This window comes from Dendropsophus ebraccatus, chromosome 1 (genome assembly GCF_027789765.1).
Source record: "Dendropsophus ebraccatus isolate aDenEbr1 chromosome 1, aDenEbr1.pat, whole genome shotgun sequence".
NCBI classification, from domain to species: Eukaryota; Metazoa; Chordata; class Amphibia; order Anura; family Hylidae; genus Dendropsophus; species Dendropsophus ebraccatus.
The window spans coordinates 222,458,579-222,479,276 of record NC_091454.1 but is presented as its reverse complement, the minus strand read 5'-3'; the positions used below and the strand labels follow the sequence as shown (position 1 = coordinate 222,479,276).

General features: G+C 47.6%; 1 protein-coding gene across 3 annotated transcripts in view; it reads left to right on the top strand.

Moving 5' to 3' along the window:
• CHD3 (chromodomain helicase DNA binding protein 3) overlaps nt 1-20,698 on the top strand; it is a 69,340-nt gene that overhangs the window by 15,552 nt on the left and 33,090 nt on the right. Inside the window, exons 2-9 of one of the 3 annotated variants that reach the window (XM_069948872.1) lie at nt 5,651-5,781; nt 6,317-6,478; nt 6,594-6,715; nt 12,232-12,464; nt 12,632-12,756; nt 17,851-17,983; nt 18,528-18,712; nt 18,837-19,067. In XM_069948872.1, coding sequence (XP_069804973.1) covers nt 5,651-5,781; nt 6,317-6,478; nt 6,594-6,715; nt 12,232-12,464; nt 12,632-12,756; nt 17,851-17,983; nt 18,528-18,712; nt 18,837-19,067 — 1,322 coding nt within the window. Of the gene's footprint in view, nt 1-5,650; nt 5,782-6,316; nt 6,479-6,593; nt 6,716-12,231; nt 12,465-12,631; nt 12,757-17,850; nt 17,999-18,527; nt 18,713-18,836; nt 19,068-20,698 lie in introns of those variants that run through there. The other 2 variants (XM_069948864.1, XM_069948882.1) reach the window with 2 other exon arrangements.

The following is a 20,698-nucleotide window of genomic DNA, read 5'->3' as shown; positions in this document are numbered from 1 at the left end:
AAGGGCAGTTGACCACTTTCAGGGCCATTGCTGTCTAAGGAAAACAAAAATTCAAGGCACCAGTGGGCAAAAAAAGCAAAAATTGGATCCTTGAGCATTGGAGGAACATAGTAAGGTCTTATGGATCCAGATCTCTGTGGAAAACACGGCCCAATCTGATGGCTCTAGATCTCCGTGGAGAAACATGGCTGGTCATATGGATCCAGATCTCTGTGGAGAAGTATGGCCCAGTCATATTGATCCAGATCTCTGTGGAGAAGTATGGCACAGTCATATTGATCCAGATCTCTGTGGAGAAGTATGGCCCAGTCATATTGATCCAGATCTCTGTGGAGAAGTATGGCACAGTCATATGGATCCAGATCTCTGTGGAGAAGTATGGCACAGTCATATGGATCCAGATCTCTGTGGAGAAGTATGGCCCAGTCATATTGATCCAGATCTCTGTGGAGAAGTATGGCACAGTCATATTGATCCAGATCTCTGTGGAGAAGTATGGCCCAGTCATATGGATCCAGTTTACTGTAGTAAAACATAGCCGGTCAGATAGTTCACGATCTCTGTGGAAAAACCTTGCCGGTCAGATGAGTTTAGATCTCTATGGAGAAACATGGCCAGTCATATGGATCCATATCTCTGTGGAGAATCATGGCCGATTGTACGGGTCCAGATCTCTATTGAAAAACATGGCCGATGGATCCAGATCTCTGTAGAGAAACATGGCTGGTCAGATGGATCCAGCTCTCTTTAGAGAAACATGGCCGGTCAGATAGATCCAGATCTCTGTAGAGAAGCATGGCCGGTCAGATGGATCCAGTTCTCTGTGGAGAAACATGGCCGATCGGATGGGTGTAGATCTCTGTGGAGAAATGAGGCCGGTCAGATGGATCCAGCGATCTATGGTAAAATATGACCGATCAGATGGATCCAGATCTCTATGGAGAAACGTGGCCTGTCAGATGGATCCAGATCCCTGTAGAGAAACATGGTTGGTCAGATGGATCCAGATCTCTGTAGAGAAACATGGCCGGTCAGATGGATCCAGATCTCTGTAGAGAAACATGGCCGGTCAGATGGATCCAGATCTCTGTAGAGAAACATGGCCGGTCAGATGGATCTAGATCTCTGTTGAGAAATATGGTCTAGTTAGATGGAATAAAATATTGGGGGCACCATACTCATGGGTCACAATTTGGCACAACCGGCCTTGATTGATGAGCCCTTTGTGTCAGGTGTAAACAGTTCAAACTGGTGGAAGAGATGTAATGGGTTCCTGGTGCACTTTGGCTCTTCTTGTACTTGTGTATGTACTTTATGGTTTTGAGGCTAACCAAGGTCATCCCCTCATGGCAGTGGTTTCCCCTGTGGCAAAATTGGACTGTTAGTAGGACAATGTACCAATGTACCAACATACTACTGTATAGGTGTGTAATAAAGTGGCCGTTCGGTGTCCGTTCACTTGTGTGTTACTCGTTCTGCTCTTGCTGATTGGCAGCCATTATCCAGAAGAAAATCGCTCTCAGACATTCCTTATACATTACAGGGCTGCCTTTAAAATTAAAAAGCAATTATGATACCGACAGATGGAGGGAAGCGGCGGCAGCGCTTGGTGGAGTTTTTTATTGGATCTTAATCTTCGGTTTTTTTTTCCCCCTGCAGCTTCCTCTTCTAGCTGATTTTTCTTCATTATCCGAGCTTGTTGACAATCAATTAAGAACGTTAAGTGCAGGGATGAGGAAGAGGAGGGCACGGAGGACTGACTAGCTCATGGTGACTTTTGTAATACTATTAGGTCACCCAGTTCCTATCATTCGTGACGCGTAATTTTTTCTCTTCCACATATAATTGGTGGCTGGTTAGGGTCCTATTAGACTAAGCGATTTCTAACGATTACCGATCGCAAACGAGTTTATTGTTAACCGGAAACCGTTCACCATATTACACAGAACGATAGTCGTTAGTTATAATCGTTACTACGATCGTTTACTCCATCTGTCCCCAGCAAATGGAGGAACGATGTGGAATTATGTAGCGTTTACAGGGAGCGATAATTCGCCCAATGGAACGATTTCGAAATAACAATGTGTTTTTATAACGTTCAGTGTTTAGACGGAACGATATTTCGTTTGAAAAAAATCGTTATTGCGATCGTTTTAAGACCGCTGAAGCCTATCTCACACATAGGGTGAATCGGTGAAAGATTGTTTACACGAAGCGATCTGCGAATTTTTAGCGAACGACCAACAACATGTCATTTCAGAACATGTTGAAAGATCACAATGAACGATTTCCCTCTCGTCGCTTGAGCGTTCGCTGTGTTTACACGAGCCGATTATCTCTCAAATGCCATCGTTATTGCGAAAAATCAAACAATAATCTTTCCGTGTAAACACACCATTACACTGAACGATTAGTGAACGAATGTGGAATTACAGCGAACGATTAACGATTTTGGTGTCAGTGAACTATTTCTCATTGGCCGTTTGATTGTTGCCTGCATTTACACGATACGATTATTGTTTAAATTTGAACGCTATAACGATAATTCACACGATAGTCGCCCTGTGTAATAGGGTCCTTAGTGTTAAGGCAAATGTACCACTTTAGGCTATGGTCACACGTATGAGACCGGCCGTTCTGTGACCGGGTCTCAGAAAAGATCATCCCGGCCGGTACTGCAGTACCGGCCTAATGATCTTTAGCGCGCCTGCATCAGAACTTCCCACAGCACATAATGGCGCACGCGGCCGCTTGCTCTATTGTGTGAACTGACAGGGCTTTCTGCGGCCGTTATTCACTGAATAGCGGCAGCAGAAAACTGACATGTCAGTTTTCTACGGCGCCGCTAGGGGTCCTGGCTGTAGTGTATACTATGTGTATACACTCCAGCCGGGGTCCCCTCAGCCTGCAGCACTACCTAAGTACTGCAGAAATCACGGCCATTGTAACAATGGCCATGATTTCTGCTGAACTTATGTAGTGTGAACATAGCCACGGAACGGCCGGTCTCTGCAAAGATCATCCTGGCCGGTACTGCAGTATTGGCCGGATGATCTTTCCGGCTGCAGTGTTCTGATGCGGGCGCATCAGTGCGCGCCCGCATCAGAATTTCACACAGCACACAATGAAGCTTGCGGCCGGAGCCGCTCGCTTCATTGCGTGAACTGACTGGTCTTTCTGCGGCCGCAGTTCACTGAATTGCGGCCACAGAAAACAGAAATGTCAGTTCTTTGCGGCGTTGTATGGGATCCCGGCCGGAGCGTATACTATGTGTATACGCTCCGGCCGAGATTCCAAAGCAGAGAAGGCAGTGTTCCACACTGTACGTAGTGTGAACATAGCCTTAGGCTATGTTCACACTACGTATATTTGAGGCTGTATGTTTGAGGCTGTATAGCAACCAAAACCAGGAGTGGATTGAAAACACAGAAAGAATCTGTTCACATAATGTTGTAATTGAGTGGATGGCCGCCATTTAATGGCAAATATGTGCTGTTATTTTAAAACAACGGCTGTTATATTGAAATAATGGAAGTTATTTACTGTTATATGGCGGCCATCTACTCAATTTCACCATTGTGTGGACAGAGCCTTTCTGTGTTTTGAATCCACTCCTGGTTTTGGTTGCTATGGGGACCACAATACTGACTAAAATATACGTAGTGTGAACCCAGCCTTAATCTGTAAATTAATCTTTTTATATGACCTGATGGGCACCGCACCTCAGATTCCGATGGCGCTGTCTGTTTTTCAAAACGTTGCCTGGTTCCTGTGATCTGTGCCCCTTTCTATGTATGCAAATTAGGTCGCTCGGTGCACTGGAGGCGACTGGCCCAGCTCTCCCCCTCCAGTACACCAATATCTCCTCCCCTGGGTGACGTGCGCTTTCTGAAGTCCGGCCCTGGCCTGGCTCTGCCTCAGTGTGTCACCCTGGGGGAGGAGATATCGGTGCACTGGGGGAGCTGGGCCCACCGCCTCCAGTGCACCGAGCAACCTCATTTGCATACACAGAAATAGGGAAAGAAAGCGGGAACCCAGCAACGTTTTGAAGAATGGATGGTGACTTCAGGTGGTATAAATATTTATTTACTAATTAGTGATGGTAAAGCTGGCCATAGACATAACATAGAGGCCTGGCCAGTATCTATCCCCCCGATCCTGCCATATGTGTATTACTCAATAGAGGCTAAAATTACTCTCTTCTGACCTCCGTCCGGTGTTTGGGGACCTATAGATATCTCTGACATATGCATCAGTGGCTTGTCTGGCACATATTGGAAATGTAATTGTAACGCTCCGAGCTCGGAGAATACTTACAGCCCATTTGGCTGACACCCCAGTGCTTACATCCCAATGTCTCAGCTCGGGTGTTATGAGCTGTGTGTGGCTGTTTCATTTGTAAGTATAATACTTCCTGGTAATCCTTCTGCCCGGCAAGCAGACATGGCGATTTATATATTTATATATATATATATATATATATATATATATATATATATATATATATATATATATTATTATTTTTTTTCTCTTATATATATATAAAAGACTACATTTGGACATTCTTGAAGGGACAGGTACGTAGTTTTTCTTTCAAATCAACTGGTGTCAGAAAGTGCCAGAGATTTGTAATTTACTTCTGTTAAAAAATCTCAAGTCTTCCGGTACTGCTCTGGACAGTTCCTGACATGGACAGAGGTGGCAGCAGAGAGCACTGTGTCAGACTGGAGAGAATACACCACTTCCTGCAGGACATACAGCAGCTGATAAGTACCGGAATACTTGAAATTTTTTTTTATTAGAAGTAAATCACAAATCTCTGGCACTTTCTGACACCAGAATTGAAAAATTGAAATTTTATTTTATTTTTTGCTGAACTTCCCCTTTAAGGTCCTCTATGGGAAGGGGCTACGTATGAGAGCAGGTCATTTCTCTACATACTGTAATATATTTTAAGATTTATCAACCTTGTGATAGTAGCTAGATAGTAGTGATCCCTTCTATTCCACAATATCTTATTTGACAGTTTTTGGACACCTATACTAAAACTTTTGTTTTTTTATTTTTTATTTTATCTGTTGCCACCAAATTCTGAGATTCTTTCCTGACATATCTGCTTCGATATATAGTAATAAATCCACCTACACCAGTATTAGTCTGCAGTGGAGGAGAATCTTAAGTTGACAACCTCTATTAGAGCTGTAATAGCAGACCTGTTGCTTGCCATAAGCGATATAATACATGTTTTAAAGTGGTTGCCATCTCCATAAAAAAAAATTGTGTATGAACTATGGCTGGCATAAAAATGTAAGGAAAAATAAACCTGATACTCACCTGTCCCCCTCTCCTGCCCTTTCCAGTCTAAGCTGCGATGCAAGTAATCCTTCCACAGCCAATCACTGGCCATAGCGGTGACACGCCCTGACCACTGATTGGATGAGTGTTGCTCAGCTAGGATTGGGCTTTGTCGGGATGGACTTGGTGGGGGATCAGGGCTGGTAAGTATTACTTTTTTCTTTTCTTTTTATAACAACTTTTGTGGGAACAGGCAACCCAGATAACGCCTTGACAACTTAAAAATTTGACTTTAGCTTTCCGATTTGCATTGTCACAGTTGTAATTCTCTTTCGTTGTTTCTATTTATCAACAGAAGAGGAAGAGTTGTCTCCAGTCCCTTCTCCTGAGATCATCGTCACCAAGAAGAAGAGGGGACCCAAGAAGAAAGACCGAGATAAAGAAAGAGCGCCGAGAGTCGTAAAAGAACGAAAGCGCAAAAAGCCTGTGAGGAATTTCATTCTTCCCTTTTTACTGTTTTTGTTCAGCGAGGTGATGTGCGTATCAGAGTGAGGAGGAACGATGGGGGAGATTTATCATGGTGTAAAGTGAGACTGGCTCAGTTGCCCCTAGCAACCAATCAGATTCCACCTTTCATTTTCCAAAGAGTCTGTGAGGAATGAAAGGTGGAATCTGATTGGTTGCTAGGGGCAACTGAGCTAGTTTCACTTTACACCATGTTGGATAAATCTCCCCCTATATCTCCATACACATTACCCAAAAGCCATGAGAGTCTACTGTCTAATGTGGCTAGCCGACTGTCCAATGGGTTTCAGGACCTCACAGATATTGTCCCTATTTTGCCGTAATGTGCGAGGCCTTCGATTCAGTCTGACTATCCTGTAAAGTCATGACATATCACGTAGGTTTTTGTGCAGTGAAAGGGTAAAGTGAGGGGGACACGTATGGAACTGTGTAGACCATATGCGAAATTATGTATCCCCCCCCCATATGTATTTATTTTATTTTTCTGCCGCTCTAGGAAAGTGATGACGACCTTAACTGGGACGAGGGGATCGGAGATCATGTCTCCCAGGATAGCGACACCGAGGCCGGAGGAAAGAAGAGGAAGAAGAAACACAAAGAAAAGAAAGAGAAGAAAACCAAGAAGAGGAAGAAAGACGAAGTGGTGGAAGAGCGCAAGGTCCGTTCTCTACGCTCTACCGTCATTGCTCATAGTCCTAGATAGAAAGAGAGGGGGCGCTGTTTTCTGTCTGTGCTGTGTCCTTATAACTGTCCGTGTGCGTTTATTCTTTCAGGTTGAGCAGAAGTCCTCCGCAGTGCTGCTGGCCAGCTGGGGGTTGGAGGATGTCGATCACGTTTTTACAGATGACGATTATCATACATTAACAAACTACAAAGCCTTCAGCCAGTTCATGAGGTACGTACCGAGAGATTCACTTGTGGTGTGCTTTGGTGGCATAAGGGGGCTCATCTAAACGTGTCACTACTTCCTTTTGTCTGTGTCACTGTCAGGGGGAGGAGACTCATAGATCCTTCTATCTGTATCACCCTGCAGGGGGAGGAGACTCATAGCTCCTTCTATCTGTATCACCCTGCAGGGGGAGGAGACTCATAGATCCTTCTATCTGTATCACCCTGCAGGGGGAGGAGACTCATAGCTCCTTCTATCTGTATCACCCTGCAGGAGGAGGAGGAGACTCATAGCTCCTTCTATCTGTATCACCCTGCAGGAGGTGGAGGAGGAGACGCATAGCTCCTTCTATCTGTATCACCCTGCAGGAGGAGGAGACTCATAGCTCCTTCTATCTGTATCACCCTGCAGGAGGAGGAGGAGGAGACTCATAGCTCCTTCTATCTGTATCACCCTGCAGGAGGAGGAGGAGGAGACGCATAGCTCCTTCTATCTGTATCACCCTGCAGGAGGAGGAGACTCATAGCTCCTTCTATCTGTATCACCCTGCAGGAGGAGGAGGAGACTCATAGCTCCTTCTATCTGTATCACCCTGCAGGAGGAGGAGGAGACTCATAGCTCCCTCTATCTGTATCACCCTGCAGGAGGAGGAGGAGGAGACTCATAGCTCCTTCTATCTGTATCACCCTGCAGGAGGAGGAGGAGACTCATAGCTCCTTCTATCTGTATCACCCTGCAGGAGGAGGAGACTTATAGCTCCTTCTATCTGTATCACCCTGCAGGAGGAGGAGGAGGAGGAGACTCATAGCTCCTTCTATCTGTATCACCCTGAAGGAGGAGGAGGAGACTCATAGCTCCTTCTATCTGTATCACCCTGCAGGAGGAGGAGGAGGAGACGCATAGCTCCTTCTATCCGTATCATCCTGCAGGAGGAGGAGGAGACACATAGCTCCTTCTATCTGTATCATCCTGGAGGAGGAGGAGGAGACTCATAGCTCCATCTATCTGTATCACCCTGCAGGAGGAGGAGGAGACTCATAGCTCCTTCTATCTGTATCACCCTGCTGGAGGAGGAGGAGGAGACGCATAGCTCCTTCTATCTGTATCACCCTGCAGGAGGAGGAGGAGACTCATAGCTCCTATCTGTATCACCCTCCAGGAGGAGGAGGAGGAGACTCATAGCTTCTTCTATCTGTATCACCCTGCAGGAGGAGGAGGAGGAGACTCATAGCTCTTTCTATCTGTATCACCCTGCAGGAGGAGGTGGAGACTCATAGCTCCTTCTATCTGTATCACCCTGTAGGAGGAGACTCATAGCTCCTTCTATCTGTATTACCCTGTAGGAGGAGGAGGAGACTCATAGCTCCTTCTATCTGTATCACCCTGCAGGAGGAGGAGGAGGAGACTCATAGCTCCATCTATCTGTATCACCCTGCAGGAGGAGGAGGAGACTCATAGCTCCATCTATCTGTATCACCCTGCAGGAGGAGGAGACTTATAGCTCCTTCTATCTGTATCACCCTGCAGGAGGAGGAGGAGGAGGAGACTCATAGCTCCTTCTATCTGTATCACCCTGCAGGAGGAGGAGGAGACTCATAGCTCCTTCTATCTGTATCACCCTGCAGGAGGAGGAGGAGGAGACGCATAGCTCCTTCTATCCGTATCATCCTGCAGGAGGAGGAGGAGACACATAGCTCCTTCTATCTGTATCATCCTGGAGGAGGAGGAGGAGACTCATAGCTCCATCTATCTGTATCACCCTGCAGGAGGAGGAGGAGACTCATAGCTCCTTCTATCTGTATCACCCTGCTGGAGGAGGAGGAGGAGACGCATAGCTCCTTCTATCTGTATCACCCTGCAGGAGGAGGAGGAGACTCATAGCTCCTTCTATCTGTATCACCCTCCAGGAGGAGGAGGAGGAGACTCATAGCTTCTTCTATCTGTATCACCCTGCAGGAGGAGGAGGAGGAGACTCATAGCTCTTTCTATCTGTATCACCCTGCAGGAGGAGGTGGAGACTCATAGCTCCTTCTATCTGTATCACCCTGCAGGAGGAGGAGGAGACTCATAGCTCCATCTATCTGTATCACCCTGCAGGAGGAGGAGGAGGAGACTCATAGCTCCTTCTATCTGTATCACCCTGCAGGAGGAGGAGGAGACTCATAGCTCCATCTATCTGTATCACCCTGCAGGAGGAGGAGGAGGAGACTCATAGCTCCTTCTATCTGTATCACCCTGCAGGAGGAGGAGGAGACTCATAGCTCCTTCTATCTGTATCACCCTGCAGGAGTAGGAGGAGACTCATAGCTTCTTCTATCTGTATCACCCTGCAGGAGAAGGAGGAGGAGGAGACACATAGCGCCTTCTTTCTGTATCACCCTGCAGAGGGAGGAGGAGGAGACTCATAGCTCCTTCTATCTGTATCACCCTGCAGGAGGAGGAGACTCATAGCTCCTTCTATCTGTATCATCCTGCAGGAGGAGGAGGAGACTCATAGCTCCTTCTATCTGTATCACCCTGCTGGAGGAGGAGGAGGAGACGCATAGCTCCTTCTATCTGTATCACCCTGCAGGAGGAGGAGGAGACTCATAGCTCCTTCTATCTGTATCACCCTCCAGGAGGAGGAGGAGGAGACTCATAGCTTCTTCTATCTGTATCACCCTGCAGGAGGAGGAGGAGGAGACTCATAGCTCTTTCTATCTGTATCACCCTGCAGGAGGAGGTGGAGACTCATAGCTCCTTCTATCTGTATCACCCTGCAGGAGGAGGAGGAGACTCATAGCTCCTTCTATCTGTATCACCCTGCAGGAGGAGGAGGAGGAGACTCATAGCTCCTTCTATCTGTATCACCCTGCAGGAGGAGGAGGAGACTCATAGCTCCTTCTATCTGTATCACCCTGCAGGAGGAGGAGGAGACTCATAGCTTCTTCTATCTGTATCACCCTGCAGGAGAAGGAGGAGGAGGAGACACATAGCGCCTTCTTTCTGTATCACCTTGCAGGAGGAGGAGGAGACTCATAGCTCCTTCTATCTGTATCACCCTGCAGGAGGAGGAGACTCATAGCTCCTTCTATCTGTATCATCCTGCAGGAGGAGGAGGAGACTCATAGCTCCTTCTATCTGTATCACCCTGCAGGAGGAGGAGGAGACTCATAGCTCCTTCTATCTGTATCACCCTGCAGGAGGAGGAGACTTATAGCTCCTTCTATCTGTATCACCCTGCAGGAGGAGGAGGAGACTCATAGCTCCTTCTATCTGTATCACCCTGCAGGAGAAGGAGGAGGCGGAGACACATAGCTTCTTCTATCTGTATCACCCTGCAGAGTGAGGAGGAGGAGACTCATAGCTCCTTCTATCTGTATCATCCTGCAGGAGGAGGAGGAGGAGGAGGAGACTCATAGCTCCTTCTATCTGTATCACCCTGTAGGAGGAGGAGACTCATAGCTCCTATCTGTATCACCCTGCAGGAGGAGGAGGAGACTCATAGCGCCTTCTATCTGTATCACCCTGCAGGAGGAGGAGGAGACTCATAGCTCCTTCTATCTGTATCACCCTGCAGGAGGAGACTCATAGCTTCTTCTATCTGTATCACCCTGCAGGAGAAGGAGGAGGAGGAGACACATAGCTCCTTCTATCTGTATCACCCTGCAGGAGAAGGAGGAGGAGGAGACACATAGCTCCTTCTATCTGTATCACCCTGCAGAGTGAGGAGGAGGAGACTCATAGCTCCTTCTATCTGTATCATCCTGCAGGAGGAAGAGGAGGAGGAGGAGGAGGAGACTCATAGCTCCTTCTATCTGTATCACCCTGCAGGAGGAGGAGACACATAGCTCCTTCTATCTGTATCACCCTGCAGGAGGAGGAGGAGGAGACTCATAGCTCCTTCTATCTGTATCACCCTGCAGGAGGAGGAGAAACATAGCTCCTTCTATCTGTATCACCCTGCAGGAGGAGAAGGAGGAGACTCATAGCTCCTTCTATCTGTATCACCCTGCAGGAGGAGGAGGAGACTCATAGCTCCTTCTATCTGTATCACCCTGCAGGAGGAGGAGGAGGAGACTCATAGCTTCTTCTATCTGTATCACCCTGCAGGAGGAGGAGACTCATAGCTCCTTTTATCTGTATCACCCCGCAGGGGGAGGAGGAGGAGACTCATAACCCCATCTACCTGTATCACCCTGCAGGAGGAGGAGGAGACTCATAGCTCCTTCTATCTGTATCACCCTGCAGGAGGAGGAGGAGGAGACTCATAGCCCCTTCTATCTGTATCACCCTGCAGGAGGAGGAGGAGGAGGAGGAGGAGGAGGAGGAGGAGGAGGAGACTCATAGCTCCTTTTATCTGTATCACCCTGCAGGAGGAGGAGACTCATAGCTCCTTCTATCTGTATCACCCTGCAGGAGGAGGAGGAGACTTATAGCTCCATCTATCTGTATCATCCTGCAGGAGGAGGAGGAGGAGGAGACTCATAGCTTCTTCTATCTGTATCACCCTGCAGGAGGAGGAGGAGGAGGAGGAGGCTCCTATTAGGCTCAGTTATGTTTTAGTCCAGCTGTCTCACTCCTACCGAAATCAGTAGATTCGACCACCATTGATCTCTAGTATGTGGCCATGTTTAGGATCGCTGTCCTCGTGTGTCTCGAATCATCATCCATGGTGTAGTGTAAATCCCTTGCTCCTCCTGTCTGTGTCACTGCATGGGGGTGCTGTGTTATTGGCTGCCTATGTCTGTGTCAGTGTATCACCGTACAAGGGTTGAAAGTGTCTCGTAGCTCCATATATATATATATATATATGTTACCCTTTAATGGGAGGAGCTTCCATTCTGCCTGTCAGTAAGAGGAGCTTCCATTCATCCTGTCAGTGGGAGGAGCTTCCATTCTGCCTGTCAGTGGGAGGAGCTTCCATTCTTTCTGTCAGTGGGAGGAGCTTCCATTCTTTCTGCCAGTGGGAGGAGCTTCCATTCTGTCTGTCAGTGGGAGGAGCTTCCATTCTGCCTGTCAGTGGGAGGAGCTTCCATTCTGTCTGTCAGTGGGAGGAGCTTCCATTCTGTCTGTCAGTGGGAGGAGCTTTCATTCTGCCTGTCAGTGGGAGGAGCTTTCATTCTGCCTGTCAGTGGGAGGAGCTTTCATTCTGCCTGACAGTGGGAGGAGCTTCCATTCTGCCTGTCAGTTGGAGGAGCTTCCATTCTGTCTGTCAGTGGGAGGAGCTTTCATTCTGTCTGTCAGTGGGAGGAGCTTCCATTCTGCCTGTCAGTGGGAGGAGCTTCCATTCTGCCTGTCGGTGGGAGGAGCTTCCATTCTGCCTGTCGGTGGGAGGAGCTTCCATTCTGTCTGTCACTTTGTCTGCGCTGAGAGGGGCGGGCTGACATCTTGCTTCTATGTTACGTTGCAGCAGGAGCTTGTATGGTCGCTTCTGTCTTTCTCTGTCTCTCTGGATGGGATAAGCTTCTCTTCCCCCTGCATTGTGTCGCCCTATAACTGAAGGGATGGACCCATTGCTCTTTATCACTGTGTACCTTTAGGCCTCTCATTGCCAAGAAGAACCCTAAAATCCCCATGTCCAAGATGATGACCATTCTGGGTGCCAAGTGGCGGGAATTCAGTGCCAACAATCCCTTCAAGTCATCTCCCGCAGCAGTGGCAGCGGCGGCGGCAGCAGCTGCGGCAGCAGTGGCCGAACAAGTGACCCTCCCTGCTCCTGCCAGCGTTCCTCAGGCAGTGCCAATCCGTAGAGCCAAGACCAAGGAGGGCAAGGGTGAGCCCTGAGGAGCAACTGTTCCCTGGCAAAGCATGACATGCCCCTTGTTTCAGCTCTGCAGCATCAATATGTACTGGCCCTGTCCATTTCTGCAGAGCACTATCACCTCATCCCCACCTACTCTCTGTCTGTAGCTTCTGCTTACTATTGTTTCTTTGTGTCAGGCCCGGGCCACAAGAAGCCGACCAAGAGCGCCCGAATGTTGGAGCCTAAGAAGAAGCCCGGAAAGAAGAAAATGACCCTACTGAAGATTAAATTGGGTGGAGTAAAACGCAAGGCTGGCAGTTCGGTGAGTGGAGGAGCTCATGTTGGAGGTGGGGGGGGGGGGGGGGGGGGGGGGTCTTCCTTTCCCTTAAAGGGGAACTCCAGACAATGTAAGTTTCCCCCTGACACTCTTCATGTAGTTGTACATTAGTCCCTCTTCTCTGATGCAGTTTTCGACCTGCTCTGTCTTTCTGGTCGTTCCTCTTCCCGTGCACTGCTATCGGACTATATTTCCCAGTAGTCTTTGTAGTGCACGCTCAGGACACCCTGTTTCTCTCACCCCCATAACCCCGCCCCCTCCCACCCATGCCCTGCCACATACCGTGCTCTCCCACCCATGCCCCACCTCTCCGTCTTCCCATACACCTGTCCCGTCTCCATCCTCTGTTTGTTTCTAACAAACAAACTGAATGTGAGACAGTGGTCACATGATCCTTGTCTCCTGAGAGGAGGGGGCCAGCAGAGGCAGCAGGAGACAGAGTGGATTGGAGGGAGACCAATTTTTTTTCACTTTCTGGATGTTAATAATCTAGCAGTGTTGCAGAACTGGTAATGTGTTATATAGAGACATCTGGAGTTCTCCTTTAATTCTGTGGACAACCTCAGGACATCTCATATTCCTCTTTGCTATTTTATTACATAGTGCTGGACTGGACAGGCTGAATTACACAGTACAGTACTATACCTTGCATGTTGAGAGATTAAGAGTTACTTATGCCTTGGCTATGCAGGGTGATAGGTGAGCGAAGATAAAAAAAAAGCAGCATGTATGGGGCTATACTGAGCAGCAGCAGGAATAGTGTGGATAAGGAGCCTTGATTTACCTCTCAGGAATAGTGTGGATAAGGAGCCTTGATTTACCTCTCAGGAATAGTGTGGATAAGGAGCCTTGATTTACCTCTCAGGAATAGTGTGGATAAGGAGCCTTGATTTACCTCTCAGGAATAGTGTGGATAAGGAGCCTTTATTTACCTCTCAGGAATAGTGTGGGTAAGACCCAACCCCACTCCCTGTGCTTTGACTTTTCTCTACCAACAGGCAGTGGACAGCTGTTTGCACAGAAGTGAGACACCTAGTGGCCAGTACTTTGGAGTCGTTTTTCTATGCTAAGGAGTGACCGTATAAACTTATCTATCCAAAGAACTACTGGGACCCCCAATAATCACAAAAACAGAGATTCCTTAAAGGGGTTGTCCAGGATTAGGAAAACATGGCTGCTTTCTTCCAGAAACAGCGCCTCTTCTCAGCTTGGATGAGGTTTTGCAGCTCAGTTCTATTGAAGTAAATACAACTTGCTATACCACACAAAACCTCGAGGCAGGGGTGGTGCTGTTTTTGCAATTAAGTAGCTGTACTTTTTCTTACCCTATATAACCCATTTAAAGAGACTCTGTCAGTAGGTCTATACTCCCCTATGTAAAGATAGTATAAACCAGTGACCGAGAAGCTGAACGGAATGGTGTATCACTTACATTGTTCTGTGCAGCTGATTCAGAGATCTCCTCCTGAATAACAAGTACTCTGAGTGGGGCAAACTAGTCTTCTCCATTATGTGCGTGTGCTCAGTAGTGCTGGATATTCATGAGCACCAGCACACTCAGCCCACCGTCTGCTGATTGGCAGTTACCCATCTATACTGTATATAGACAGACAGCTGGAGGGTGGAGGGGGTGGCGCAGCACAAAGCCCATTCTCCTACGTATTAGGAGAACGGCTGAACAGAATGATGTCAGTAATACACCGATCTGTTCAGCGTTTCTGTCACTCGTTTATTCTGCCCTCATTTAAGGCAGCAGAAACCTAATGACAGATTCCCTTTAAGTGCAGTAGAGTGGATTTTCTCCGCTATGGGTAGCATTCAGGTTTTTTGACTTGACTCTTCTGGAACATTTTCCTGATGCATCCACGGGGATTTTACCGTCTCCGTTCAGGTGAACTTGGCTGCAGGTTTCCGTCTCTATACCGTTTTGTATGCAGATCCATAAACACTCTAAGCTCCGGGGTTTGGACGCTGTCCAGTAGACGCCCATTGGGATTTTAGTCTTGTAGAAAATGAATTAGGGGACATGACCTGAAGGACTCCTGCCAAACCCTGCTGGTAATGGTATTTGTCATCCTCCGGCTCCACACTGGGGGGAGTACTGTGTGTCCTCCATTTATTTATAGAATAGGGAAGTATAATGTGCACAGGGCTTCATCATTAAGGGCCCTATTCCACCGGACGATTATCGTCCAGATTATCGTTAAGTCGTTAGAATCTAAACGATAATCATTCGGTTGAATAGCAGTTAACGATTAACGACCGAACGAGTGATCGTTTAATAAGACCTGGACCTATTTTTATCGTTGCTCATTCGCAAATCGTTCACATTGAATAAGACGTTGTTCGGTCGTTCGCAGTAGTGACGAACGCAACAGCGACGACAAGACGACCGCAAGACTGATCATAAGTAACGATTATCATTCCATGTAAATGGGTGAACGTTTTCGGGTCTCTCGCAATAGCGGTCGTTTGGATCGTTTATCGTTAACGATTATGCGAACGTTAATCGTCACGTGAAATAGGGCCCTATACCGCTGCTTTATACCTTCACTGCTCACATGCTTTTATATACCGCTGCTGTATACCCGTATCTACACTTATATACCACTGCTGCTATATACCTGTATCTACACTTATATACCACTGCTGTATACCTGTATCTACACTTATATACCACTGCTGTATACCTGTATCTACACTTATATACTGCTGCTGTATACCCCTATCTACACTTATATAATGCTGCTGTATACCTGTATCTACACTTATATACCGATGTTTTATACCTGTATCTACACTTATATACTGCTGCTGTATACCCGTATCTACACTTATATACCACTGCTGCTATATACCTGTATCTACACTTATATACCACTGCTGTATACCTGTATCTACACTTATATACTGCTGCTGTATACCCGTATCTACACTTATTTAGCACTGTTGCTATATACCTGTATCTACACTTATATACCACTGCTGTATACCTGTATCTACACTTATATACCACTGCTGTATACCCTTATCTGCACTTATATACTGTTGCTGTATACCTGTATCTACACTTATATACCGATGTTCCCGTATCTACACTTATATACTGCTGTTGTATACCCGTATCTAAACTTATATACCGCTGCTGTATACCCGTATCTACAATTATATACTGCTGCTGTATACCTGTATCTACACTTATATACTGCTGCTGTATACCTGTGTCTACACTTATATACCGCTGCTGTATACCCGTATCTACACTTACTTACCGCTGCTGTATACCCGTATCTACACTTATATACCGCTGCTGTATACCTGTATCTACACTTATATACTGCTGCTGTATACCCGTATCTACACTTTCATATACTGCTGCTGTATACTGGAACCAACACTTGTATACTGCTGCTGTATACCCGTATCTACACTTATATACTGCAGTTACAAATCTGCATAACTTTATGACCGGTTGATATGATATGATATTTGACGGAGTGCCCCTTTAAAGGAGAATTCCGGGGTCTGTTCAAAAAAACCAATCACCAAATAAACAAGGGATCTTTTCCCCCTTTGGAATAGTAACAGTTTGAGCCCCAAATCGCCACTCTAGGACCCCCACATCGCCTGTTCTGGTTATCAGCTGGTCTCTCCACACTTCCTGTCAGAAGTCCCAGCCCCTCTTCCTTGCTGCTGTACCTGTCACGCCCACTGTATACTCCCCTCTGCTGCTTGTCCAGCCCACTCAGTAAAGCCTTGCTCTGTGTCCCACCCCCTGAATGTTACCAGCCCCCCTAATGCTTAGCCTGTAGTCCTGCCACATGCATTCTCTGTGGCATCACTTGTAGTGTCTAATGTACACTTTACAATTCAGCAGGTACTATACACAACCCCCCTCTCCTCCTCTTCTGATCACAGCACACAGTGTCTTTATAGTGTGCCTACACAGCCTGTCATGTGTTGTTCCCCCAGCAGCCCCCATCCCTTCTCATCCCAGCACACACACAGGCTCCCAGCCTCCTCCAGCCAGTCATGCTGTATCTCCCCCCTGCAGCACAGCTCCTCCCGTTCTGAGCACAGCATGGAGCTCTCAGTGACCCTGCTCCAGCCTGCCATGCTCTCTCCTTCCCCCCAGCAGCCCCCACCCCATCCCTTCTCATCCCAGCACACACACAGGCTCCCAGCCTCCTCCAGCCAGTCATGCTGTATCTCCCCCCTGCAGCACAGCTCCTCCCGTTCTGAGCACAGCATGGAGCTCTCAGTGACCCTGCTCCAGCCTGCCATGCTCTCTCCTTCCCCCCAGTAGCCCCCACCCCATCCCTTCTCATCCCAGCACACACAGGCTCCCAGCCTCCTCCAGCCAGTCATGCTGTATCCTCCCCCCCTGCAGCAGAGCACCGAGCTCTCAGTGACCCTGCTCCAGCCTGCCATGCTCTCTCCTTCCCCCTGCAGCCCCCACCTGTCAGCGTTCTGGTCACAGCTGACACGGAGCTCCCAGCCTGCCTGCTCCAGCCCTCCATCGTGCTCGCTCCTCCCCCTCCTCATCAGCATTCTGATTGCTCTACACAGAACGGGTGCCTCTACACAGGAGGGAGGCTTCTGTATGCATATGTATGAGGCTGGGAGGCGTGCCAGCAGCTCATAGGAACGCCTGCACAGTGACGTGGTCAGCCCTACATCACGACCCAAGCTGCAGCAGGGACCCTGCACTCGTCGTGACGTCAGCCCAGAATGCGGAAGTAAGCCACTTCCGGCAGCTGGGGACACAGAGAAAAGTCTGGTAAGGGGCTATAATCTGACATGAGTGTACATTAGGAACTTATATAACTTTTTATGTGGGGAGGAAATGGGGGAAAAAAAATTTCACCGGACTTCTCCTTTAAGTTAGCACTGTAGTCCAAAGATTAGTCCAGTGTTGGATGAGCAGGATAGTCCAGCATTTGACTCCTCAGCAAAACTATAGTTGGTCTATGGTGTAACCCCATAACCCGCCATGACCTCCATATTGAGATGCCGCATTACCTTGGTTGCCATTGTCACTGATATAATATAATGAGAGCTGTCAACATTTTCCTGCAGAGTGAGGAGATGGAGCACCCCGAAATGTCGGACATGGAGGACTCCAGCGTCCACAGCTCCTCCGCCCCTTCAGACGGCTCAGGAAGAGTAAAAAGAAAGAGAGGAAGACCAGCCGGAAAAAAGAAGAAGAAAGGTAAAGGCTGGAGAGGTGAGAGAACTCGAAAGAAAGCCGCCAGTGGACAGTGATAAGTAAAACAAAGCCGCCATAACAGCTGATTATTAAAGGGAATCTGTCACTAGGTTTATGCCGCTGAACAGATCGGTGTATTACTTGTATAATTCTGTTTAGTTGTTCTCCAAATATGCATGAGAATAGGATTCTGGACACACCCCTCCCCCACCCTCCAGCTGCTGATTGACAGTTGACTGCCTATACACAGCAAGGATAGATAACAGCCAATCAGCAGTTGGTGGGTGGAGTTTGCTGTTGCTCATGAATATCCAGGACTGCTGGGCTCATGTACATAATGGAGAGGACTACTTATTGTCAATGTTAGGCAGGAGGAGACCTCTGGATTAGTTGCACAGAACAATGTAAGTGATACATCATTCTCTTCAGCTTCTCTGTCACTGTACATAGGATAGCATAAACCTACTGACAGGCGATAAAACAGATGCAGCTGCGACCATCGCTTAGTCAGCGGACAAACCTCTCACTGCCTGTCTCTCCCGTTTAGTTGTCATGGAGGAAGCCATTTCTGCAGGTGAGGGCTATGAAACCGACCACCAGGACTACTGTGAGGTCTGCCAGCAAGGGGGCGAGATCATCCTGTGTGACACCTGTCCTCGGGCCTATCACCTGGTGTGCCTAGAACCGGAGCTAGAGCGAGCCCCTCAGGGCAAGTGGAGCTGCCCCCATTGTGTAAGTAAAGATGGCGTCCGTTCTCATCACCTGTGATAGTGCCTCTCCGTATAGTCCATAGTCACGACACCATAACAGATTCATCTTTGTGCAGTCTATTGATATGTGCCATTCTGGGTGATAGGAGAAAGAAGGAGTCCAATGGGAAGCCAAGGAACTGGAGGAGGAAGAGATGGAGGAACGTCCGCGGGATAGGCGGGAGGAAGAAGATGACCACATGGAGTTCTGTCGGGTGTGTAAGGATGGCGGAGAGCTGCTGTGCTGTGATGCTTGTGTATCCTCCTATCACATTCACTGCCTCAACCCGCCATTGCCTGACATCCCACACGGGGAATGGCTTTGCCCTCGATGCACGGTGAGAATGGGGTGGGGTTCTTTTTTTAGCAGATATTTATATATATAAGGTCACAGCGTATGCCCAGATATATGAGGTCACAGCGTATGCCCAGATATATGAGGTCACAGCGTATGCCCAGATATATGAGGTCACACCGTATGCCCAGGTATATAAGGTCACAGCGTATGCCCAGATATATAAGATCACAGCGTATGCCCAGATATATAAGGTCACAGCGTATGCCCAGATACATGAGGTCACAGCGTATGCCCAGATATATAAGGTCACAGAGTATGCCCAGATATATGAGGTCACAGCGTATGCCCAGATATATAAGGTCACAGCTTATGCCCAGATATATGAGGTCACAGTGTATGCCCAGATATATAAGGTCACAGGGTATGCCCAGATATATGAGGTCACAGTGTATGCCCAGATATATAAGGTCACAGTGTATGCCCAGATATATAAGGTCACAGTGTATGCCCAGATATATGAGGTCGCAGCGTATGCCCAGATATATAAGGTCACAGAGTATGCCCAGGTATATGAGATCACAGCGTATGCCCAGATATATAAGGTCACAGGGTATGCCCAGATATATAAGGTCACAGTGTATGCCCAGATATATAAGGTCACAGCGTATGCCAAGATATATAAGGTCACAGCGTATGCCCAGATATATAAGGTCACAGTGTATGCCCAGATATATGAGGTCACAGCGTATGCCCAGATATATAAGGTCACAGCGTATGCCCAGATATATAAGGTCACAGCGTATGCCCAGATATATAAGGTCACAGTGTATGCCCAGATATATAAGGTCACAGTGTATGCCCAGATATATAAGGTCACAGCGTATGCCAAGATATATAAGGTCACAGCGTATGCCCAGATATATAAGGTCACAGTGTATGCCCAGATATATGAGGTCACAGCGTATGCCCAGATATATAAGGTCACAGCGTATGCCCAGATATATAAGGTCACAGCGTATGCCCAGATATATAAGGTCACAGCATATGCCCAGATATATAAGGTCACAGCGTATGCCCAGATATATAAGGTCACAGCGTATGCCCAGATATATGAGGTCACAGCATATGCCCAGATATATAAGGTCACAGCGTATGCCCAGATATATAAGGTCACAGCGTATGCCCAGATATATGCCCAGATATATAAGGTCAGAGCGTATGCCCAGATATATGAGGTCACAGCGTATGCCCAGATATATAAGGTCACAGGGTATGCCCAGATATATGAGGTCACAGGGTATGCCCAGATATATAAGGTCACAGCGTATGCCCAGATATATGAGGTCACAGCATATGCCCAGATATATAAGGTCACAGAGTATGCCCAGATATATAAGGTCACAGCGTATGCCCAGATATATGAGGTCACAGCGTATGCCCAGATATATAAGGTCACAGCTTATGCCCAGATATATGAGGTCACAGTGTATGCCCAGATATATAAGGTCACAGGGTATGCCCAGATATATGAGGTCACAGCATATGCCCAGATATATAAGGTCACAGCTTATGCCCAGATATATGAGGTCACAGTGTATGCCCAGATATATAAGGTCACAGTGTATGCCCAGATATATAAGGTCACAGGGTATGCCCAGATATATGAGGTCA